At 41.1% G+C, this 10,000-nt stretch overlaps 1 protein-coding gene across 1 annotated transcript in view; it reads left to right on the forward strand.

The window, feature by feature from the left end:
* The first annotated feature begins 883 nt into the window (after positions 1 to 883).
* Positions 884 to 10,000, forward strand: part of fhod1 (formin homology 2 domain containing 1) — a 54,392-nt gene continuing 45,275 nt past the window's right edge. The window contains exons 1-2 of the mRNA XM_061875873.1: positions 884 to 1,193; positions 4,283 to 4,389. Coding sequence (XP_061731857.1) covers positions 1,029 to 1,193; positions 4,283 to 4,389 — 272 coding nt within the window. The 5' untranslated portion in view covers positions 884 to 1,028. The remainder of the gene's footprint in view (positions 1,194 to 4,282; positions 4,390 to 10,000) is intronic.

A 10,000-nucleotide genomic window follows, 5' to 3' on the forward strand; every position in this document is an offset into this window, starting at 1 on the left:
TAAAGTGTGAAAAGAAATGCAATAATGCAATATTCAGTGTTGACAGCTAGATTTTTTGTGGACATGTTCCATAAATGTTGATGTTAAAGATTTATTTTTTTGTGAAGAAATGTTTAGAATTAAGTTGATGAATCCAGATGGATCTCTATTACAATCCCCAAAGAGGGCACTTTAAGTTGATGATTACTTCTATCTGTAGAAATCTTTATTTATAATTGAATCACTTGTTTATTCATCAACCATTTTTTAATTATTTTTATATCTTTTTTTCCAAATAGTTCAAGAAAGACCACTACAAATTAGCAATATTTTGCACTGTCATGCAATTTAATAAAACAGAAACTGATGACAAAATGCTGTATTTTACGTCTTTATCTCTTTTTTTCAACCAAAAATGCTTTGCTCTGAGTAGGGGGTACTTGAATTAAAACAATGTTCACAGGGGGTACGTCACTGAAAAAAGCTTGAGAACCACTGATTTAGACAAGAGCACTAATTGATATAAATATTGTGTCTTTGTGACCAACAATACAAACGCAATAGCAGGTTTGCGCCACTAGAGGACGCGCCTTAATCACAACTCAAACAACCCTTCAGCCTCACACCTTGATGACGTCGTTTTCCCGACATCAAATCAGCAAATCCGGTGGCCTTCAAAATAAGCCAAACATGAACTTTAAAATGAACATGAAACACATTAATACGTTTTTTTTACTTACATGCAATAAAAAGCTGTTTCTCTCTCAATAAGAGCAATTTCAATATGTTAATTTTTTTCATTAAAGCCACCGGAACCTTCAGTTTGCTTGACTTTTTTCTTTGTTTGCGGTCCGTGGTTTTATTTTGTAGGGCACGAGCGGAAGCTAATGTTCTTATAAAAGCCTACTTCACAACTTGAGACCTCACAGAAGGGCGGCGAGTCACTCAAGACATTTAAAAAAAAAAAAAAAAAAGGCTCGTCCGGTGTGGTCGACTTGGACTTCAGAGACACACTCACAGACTTTTAGGGGCGCTTTTATTAGACGGACATGGCTTTGGTGACGTGCCGGGTCCAGTTCTTGATGGACTCGGATCCTTTTATCTGTACCAACTTTCCCGAACCTCGCAGACCCCCGACGGTGGACGTGGAGGAGAACCTGCCCCTGAGCGAGGTGGTTCCGACCATCCACAAGCTGCTGGACGCGCCGCTCAAGGTGAGACCGGTAGTGACGTCAGCGAACAGGTGACCCAGTTTAAAAAATGTGGTTAAACTTTAGACGCAATTGAAGCCCTCCAAGCAAACGAGTTGGAACTGTCTGGGACGGTCATTGGCCGAACTTTGCCGAATTCAGCCGAAGTTCTAAATCTCTAAAATTGGATGTCGTTGTGGCTTGTGCAGCCCTTTGAGACACTCGTGATTTAGGGTTATATAAATAAACTATGATTGATTGATTGAAATAATTCAGCTCCTTTTTTGTAGTAATTTATTTTTTTTACATTTAAAGAAAAGATGAGGTGGCGACTTGTCCAGGGTGTACCGCGCCTTCCGCCCAAATGCAGCTGAGATAGGCTCCAGCAACCCCAAAAGGGACAAGCGGTAGAAAATGGATGGAAAAGATCTCATTAAAGAAGGACTTTCTACAGGGGAGTCTGGCATTGATGTCATTAGTATACAAACCCTGTTTCCATATGAGTTGGGAAGATTAGATTAGATTAGATTAGATAGTACTTTATTTATTCCTTCAGGAAAATAAAAATTTTCAGCACAATCCCAATCAAGATCAGCAAACATTAAAGGGAGACAGAACAGGATCGCTGACGGGTCTGCCAGCTTCCAGCGTCCCCTTACAAAAAAGGTGAGATACAGGTAAACAAGTGGGGGGAATGGGGGAAAAAAATAGAAGATTAAAATAAAATAAAATAAAGTTAAAAAATCGGTCCAAGCCTGGTGGGCCCTGGAGAGGGGGTCCAGACTGAGGCCAAGGGAAAACAACAACAACTCATAGCCATAGTACACATCCCTCTTCCATGTGTGTAAGAAGTTGGGAAATTGTGTTAGATGTAAATATAAACGGGATACAATAATCAGCAAATTCATTTTTAGCCCATATTCAGTTGAATATGCTACAAAGACAACATATTTCATGTTCAAACTGATAAACATTTTTTTGTTGCAAATAATCATTAACTGAAGAATTTGATGCCAGCAACACGTGACGAAGAAGTTGGGAAAGGTGGCAATAAATACTGATAAACTTGAGGAATGCTCATCAAACACTTATATGGAACATCCCACAGGTGTGCAGGCTAATTGGGAACGGGTGGGTGCCATGATTGGGTATAAAAGCAGCTTCCGTGAAATGCTAAGTAATTCACAAACAAGAATGGGGCGAGGTACACCCCTTTGTAAGCAAATTGTCGAACAGTTTTAGATCAACGTTTCTCAACGAGCTATTGCAAAGAATTTAGGGATTTTACAATCTACGGTCCGCAAAATCATCAAAGGTTCAGAGAATCTGGAAAAATCACTGCACGTAAGAGATGATATTAGAGGTTTTTGATCCCTCAGGCGGTACTGCATCAAAACCCGACATCAGTGTGTAAAGGATATCACCACATGGACTCAGGATCACTTCATAAAACCACTGTTGGTAACTACAGTTGGTCGCTACATCTGTAAGTGCAAGTTAAAACTCTACTTTGCAAAGCCAAACCCATTTATCAACAACACCCTGAGACGACGCCAGCTTCGCTGGGCCCGAGCTCATCTGAGATGGACTGATGCAATGTGGAAAAGTGTTCTGTGGTCTGACGAGTCCACATTTCAAATTATATTTGGAAACAGAGGACGTGGTGTCCTCCAGAACAAAGAGGAAAATAACCATTAAGATTGTTATAGGCGCAAAGTTCAAAAGCCAGTATCTGTGATGATATGGGGGTGCATTAGTGCCCAAGGCATGGGTAACTTATACATCTGTGAAGGCACCATTAATGCTGAAAGGTACATACAGGTTTTGGAACAACATATGTTGTCATCCAAGCAACGTTATCATGGACGCCCCTGCTTATTTCAGCAAGAAAATGCCAAGCCACATGTTACAACAGCGTGGCTTCGTAGTAAAAGAGTGCGGGTACTTTCCTGGCCCTCCTGCAGTCCAGACCTGTCTCCCATGGAAAATGTGTGGCGCATTATGAAGCGTAAAATACAACAGCGGAGACCCCGGACTGTTAAACGACTGAAGCTCTACATAAAACACTTTCAAAGCTTCAACAATTAGTTTCCACAGTTCCCAAGCGTTTATTGAGTGTTGTTAAAAGAAAAGGTGATGTAACACAGTGGTGAACATGCCCTTTCCCAACTACTTTGGCACGTGTTGCAGCCATGAAGTTCTATGTTAATTATTATTTGCAAAAAAAAAAAGTTTATGAGTTTTGTAGCTGAGATAGGCGCCAGTGCCCCCCGCGACCCCGAAAGGGAATAAGCGGTAGAAATGGATGGATGGATGGAGTTTGAACATCAAATATCTTGTCTTTGTAGTGCATTCAATTGAATATGGGTTGAAAATGACTTAAACAAGTTATTGGGGTGTTACCATTTAGTTGTCAATTGTACGGAATATGTACTGAACTGTGCAATCCACTAATAAAAGTTTCAATCCAAATGTGTCGCAGGCCTTTCCAAAAAAAAAAAAAACCTATGGACTGCAAAGGGCCCCCAGGCTGCACTTTGGAAAGACCTTTTCTGAATAATTTTCGACGGCAGTGAGATTTGGGCTACGCGGTGCAGGCCACACGCCCGCCCTTTCCCATCATGCAGTGTGGTCTCCCCGAGGCCACGGTGGGAGCTGCTGCTATGACTCTTCACGCGGTGACATGCGTTTTCATTCCCGCAACGCTTCGCCGCGGCCTGTAGAAGGAAAGGGGCGGAGCCCGGGTAGAGCAGCAGCATGTTGATAAGAGGTTTCCCCTTCCTGTCAAGGGGGAGGCAGGAAGGATTTTCATTGTCACCACAGCGTCCTCTCAGCTGCGCTCTGTTTGTGTTTGTAAACGTGACGCCAATATGGCCAATCCCCTCGCTCGACGGCAAGACTTTTATTGTGAAAGGGTGCCGAAGCTCCTGCGTCCCGTGCTGAAAAAAAATGTGGACGGACCAGTAGTGTCACGCCTAATGACTTGCAAATTGGCGCTGTGTTTGTGTGTTGGGGGAATGGGACTCCACTGCATGTATGATTGACAGGCGACAGGTTGTTGCCATGGGGACCACTTTGATTTATTCGAGCCTGTCTGTGTGTGCACGTTGCAGCTGGAGGAGTGCACCTTGCAGCTGTCCCCACACGGGAACTACTTGGACTTGGACGCCTCGCTGTCGGAGCAGAAGGACGAGCTGGAAAACTTCTACCAAGACGTGGCGTAAGAAGATTGACACACATTTAAGCTCCGCCCATGAGCGCCATTGACTACAGTACCCACAATGCACCTCTGTCGATTCGTATTTTTTCTTTTTTCATCTCTCCTTGCATCGCTTTGTGCCCGTGTAAGTTTTGAGCGTCTACTCCGGGGGGTGTCCAAACTTTCTCCAAAAAAGGCCGCGTAACGAAATGTCAAAGCGTGCGGGGGCCGTTTTTGATATTTTGTGGGGGGGAAAATGCTGAAAAAAGACAAAACTGAGTGTCAGCTTTGAGTTACAGGTGACAAAGTGTGCTATTACTAGTCATGTCATGGGGTTTAAACGGGGGGCCATTTGTTGGCCCCCAACATATATGTAAGGAAAAAAAAAAGACACATTGTAAAGAGAAAAAATTTTATTTTTGATACAGATAGCAATTTTAATTAAGATTTTTACTATTGATGTGCGATACCACTGATTTTCGATCCCATCCTACGCCAAGTACAAACCCCAAAACCAGTAATTCATGAATAAAAACAGAATACATCCATCCATCCATCCATTTTCTACCGCTTATTCCCTTCCGGGGTCGCGGGGAGCGCTGGCGCCTATCTCAGCTACAATCGGGCGGAAGGCGGCGTACACCCTGGACAAGTCGCCACCTCATCACAGGGCCAACACAGATAGACAGACAACATTCACACTCACATTCACACACTAGGGCCAATTTAGTGTTGCCAATCAACCTATCCCCAGGTGCATGTCTTTGGAAGTGGGAGGAAGCCGGAGTACCCGGAGGGAACCCACGCAGTCACGGGGAGAACATGCAAACTCCACACAGAAAGATCCTGAGCCTGGATTTGAACCCAGGACTGCAGGAATACAATAAATTGCAAATCATTTTCAAATTATATTCAATTGCATAAACTGCAAATAAAATATTTAATGTTCCAACTGAGAAACTTATTTTTTTTTTGCAAATAATGATTAACTTAGAACATGGGTGCCAAACTCTGGCCCGCGGGCCAAATTCGGCCCGCCGTGTAATTTTTCTTGGCCCTTGAGGCAATATCAAATGAACATTAGAGCTGGCCCGCCGCTGTAACACCGCATTCACCGCTAACACTCTTACTTGCCAATCCTCTCGATTTTCCCGGGAGACTCCCGAAGGTCAGTGCCCCTCCCGAATTTCAACAATATTTGGGGTGGGCTTTAAAGGCATTGCCTTTGGCGTTCTCTACAACCTGTCTCCACGTCTACTTTTCTTCCATACAAACAGCGTGCCAGCCCAGTCACATAATACATGCGGCTTATACACACACACAAGTGAATGCAAGGCATACTTGGTCAACAGCCATACAGGTCACACTGAGGGTGGCCGTATAACTAACTTTAACACTATTACAAATATGCGCTACACTGTGAACCCACACCAAACAAGAATGACACATTTCGGGAGAACATCCGCACCGTAACACAACATTAACACAACAGAAGAAATACCCAGAACGCCTTGCAACACTAACTCTTCCGGGACGCTACAATATACACCCCCCGCTATCACCAAACCCCACCGCCGAAAAGAGGCATTCAATTTTTATTTACATATTATTTGATAAGCCATTGATGTTTTTTAATTATTATTATTTGAAACTCAATTTTGCATGTCACTATAAATTTATATACTGTAAGCCTTGCTTGTTCAATATTCAATGCAAAACTTGTTTGGGTCCCTATTAAAAGGTTAATTTGTTCAGCCTTGGCCCGCGGCTTGGTTCGGTTTTAAATTTTGGCCCACTCTGTATTTGAGTTTGACACCCCTGATTTAGAATATAATGGCAGCAACCGTTTGCAAAAGAGTTGGCGGAGGGGCGTTTTTACCACTGTGTTACATGGCCTTTCCTTTTAACAACACTCAGTAAACGTTTGGGAACTGAGGAGACACATTTTCGAAGCTTTTCAGGTGGAATTCTTTCCCATTCTTGCTTGATGTACAGCTTAAAGAGTCCTAAAACATAAAAAATTAAGCTAACTACTCATAAGTAAAGGAAATTAGATGAGCTCAAATGTAGCTACAAATCTGGCATAATGATGCAATATGTACATACAGATAGCCTAAATAGCATTTTAGCATTGATTAGCTTGCAGTCATGTAGTGACTAAGTATGCCTGATTAGCACTCAACACAAAACGACAACATCAACAAAGCTCACTTATGTGCTTTCCCGCACAGCATAAAATGTTTGGTGGACAAAATGAGACTAAGGAGTGGCATAAAACACGTCTTTCTGTGGCAGCGTCGGAGAAAGTCGTACATGCAAACAAACTGTTCAGTCACAGTCCACACAATGGTGAGTTCAAGACCCACTGAAATAAGTAGGTCAAAACGGTGCTCGCCAAATACTGTCATCAGTGAAGCATTAACACAAACATATTAAACTGTGGGATTTCTAACAATTACAGTAGGAAGGTTTGTGTCGTGTTTGTTCTACAGAAACAGAAAACATATTTATCACCCCATTTTTTTTTTCCATTTCTATACATTTTTGAAAAAGCTCCATGGAGCCACCAGGGCGCCACTAAAGAGGTTGCTGACCACCGAGCTAAGTTAATAAAACAGAAAAAAACAGGACAACCAAATCTTACAAAGTACACCAAAATGGTGTTTAAAATCATAAAAAAAAAATGAAATAAGTAAAAAAATAAATGCATTAAATTAATTAATTAGAGCTAATATGAGAGTAAAAAGTCACAATTCAGTTACATGAACATGTTAACGTGAAAATACAGAACTTGTAGCACTCAAGGAAAGTTTTCGACATTGTCTCATAGCCTCATTTTCGAGTTGACTTTTTTCCACTGAGTTCCTGATAATGATACACATGATCTCAAATAACTAAAGTATCAATGTATTGATTTGATCATCAATATTGGAGCCTAAAGAGCAGGTATCGGCGGTATCGACATGTCCGTATTGATCCGCACACCCTAATTTTTCCGATTTCACTCTCCATTGTGCTTAACGGTTCAGTTCTTTATCTTTTCTCTTATGGATTCCCATTTGGATGAAAGGACCGCAAACAATATGCTTAGCAAGAAGTTTGTTGAGTCCAGGAAAAAAAAACCATGAGTGTAGAAACACAACAATGATGTGTTAAGAGACCCACAGCCTTGATGGGGTGCCAGTTTTAAAAAGAACTATAGTATAATTAATAAATATAAGTACGTTATTCTGCGAAAAAATGACAGTTGCACAAAATATTTAGGTAACATGTTTAACATTTTTCAAATAGAAATAAAATATAAAAAAAGAAAAGTACCATCAGTATTTAAGCTGAGCGCTCAAAAGTAAGTACATCTACGTCAGTCGACAAAAACAAGTAGAACTGTTGACTCTGCACTTTTTCAACCATCTGCTATAAAAAATTAAGCAACACTTTGCGGGGAGGGTGTATATTGTAGCGTCCTGGAACAGTTAGTGCTGCAAGGGATTCTGGGTATTTGTTGTGTTACGGTGCGGAAGTTCTCCCAAAATGTGTTTGTCGTTCTTGTTTGATGTGAGTTCATAGTGTGGCGCATATTTGTAACAGTCTTAAAGTCGTTTATGCTTAAAGGAGCTGCATGAAACTTGCTCACAGTAACATTTTTCAAAGCAAAAAATTATAACAAGCACATTATTGGCTCGTTTGTGTTACCATTAGTGGTTGAACAAAACACATTCGTTTTAAAACGGTTTATATTTTTCACAGCTACAAAGTTTGTGTCGTAAAAATTTGGAACGGCCCAGATAAAATGACTGCCGTTTACGGCGGTCACCCACCAAGTCTCCTTAACACATGCGCTCACGTGCAAAAAACAGTCCAAGAGAAGCAACAAACAAGTCATGTTGTGATAGAATACACATTCAATGACAGTTGTGAAGTGAAATGAATTATATTTATATAGCGCTTTATCTCTAGTGACTCAAAGGTCTTTACAAAGTGAAACCCAATATCTGAGTTACATTTAAACCAGTGTGGGTGGCACTGGGAGCAGGTGGGTAAAGTGTCTTGCCCAAGGATACAACGGCAGTGACTAGGATGGCGGAAGCGGGGATCGAACCTGCAACCCTCAAGTTATAAATAATAAATAAATGGGTTGTACTTGTATAGCGCTTTTCTATCTTCAAGGTACTCAAAGCGCTTTGACACTACTTCCACATCCACACACACATTCACACACTGATGGAGGGAGCTGCCATGCAAGGCGCTAACCAGCACCCATCAGGAGCAAGGGTGAAGTGTCTTGCTCAGGACACAACGGACGTGATTGAACCAGGGACCCTCGGGTTGCGCACGGCCACTCTTCCACTGCGCCACGCCGTCCCTATTTGGGTTGCTGGCACAACCGCTCTACCAACCGAGCTATACCGCCCCGGTTAAAGCTAACTATCCAAATTGATATTAGCTAACAACACCCATAGCTAATATGCGTGCATGTGTTAGGTATGTACATACTTGCGGAATTGCACACAGTCTTGGTAAATCACGCACAACACGCCCACTCATAGTACACACTAGGGTACTAGTATAGTGTCGCGGAACTAATGAATCTGTTACTGTTTAGGCCTAAAAAGTGGTGATAAAGGTGAAGTTATAACACTGAAAAGGTGCTAAGACATGGCTACCCAACATCCATCCGCAGTCGGCAGTTTTTTTAGCTACTTCTAAATCACTAATCCTGGCCTCCATGGCGCCAAATAAAGTAAGTTTCTCACAAGTATCATCCCTGCAGGACGAGGAATGGCTAAACACGCTTCACTACACACCGTAGGAGGACACAATAGCTCACCGGCGTCACCGCTAACAAAAGATAACGCTCCTGAATGTAAACAAATGCCATGGGTGGATCTACACCTGACATCCACTGTAATGATACCAAGGACAATAGCGTATCTATGATTACGTCATTATTTTGTACCATCACAAAATCTTTTTTCCTTTTTTTTAAGTTTATATTATGTTTATAAACTCAGGAAATACGTCCCTTGACACATGAGGACTTTGAATAAGACTAATGTATGATCCTGTAACTACTTGGTATCGGATCGATACCTAAATTTGGGGTAAAACATGTTCAAACGGAAAATAAGCAGATATTAACAGTAAATGAACAAGTAGATTAATAATTCATTTTTACAGCTTGTCCTTTATAATTTTGACTAAATAATAGAATGGGGAATGATAATATGTCACTGCAGACAAATTAGGAGCCTTTGTTTGCTTACTTACTACTAAAAGACATAGTAGGGGTGTGGGAAAAAATCGATTTGAATACGAATTTAATCGAATAAGTTGTGCGGTTCAGAATCAATAGTCATTTTTTTTTTATTTAAATTTTTTTTTTTTTAATCCAACAAACCACTACACAGCAATACCATAACAATACAATCCAATTCCAAAACCAAACCTGACCCAGCAACACTCAGAACTGCAATAAACAGACAAATTGAGAGGAGACACAAACACCACACAGAACAAACCAAAAGTAGTGAAATACAAAAATGAATATTATCAACAACGGTATCAATATTAGTTATAATTTCAGCATAGCAGTGATTAAAAGTCCCTCATTGACATTATCATTAGACATTTA

This window comes from Nerophis ophidion, linkage group LG02 (assembly GCF_033978795.1).
Source record: "Nerophis ophidion isolate RoL-2023_Sa linkage group LG02, RoL_Noph_v1.0, whole genome shotgun sequence".
Classification (NCBI taxonomy): Eukaryota; Metazoa; Chordata; class Actinopteri; order Syngnathiformes; family Syngnathidae; genus Nerophis; species Nerophis ophidion.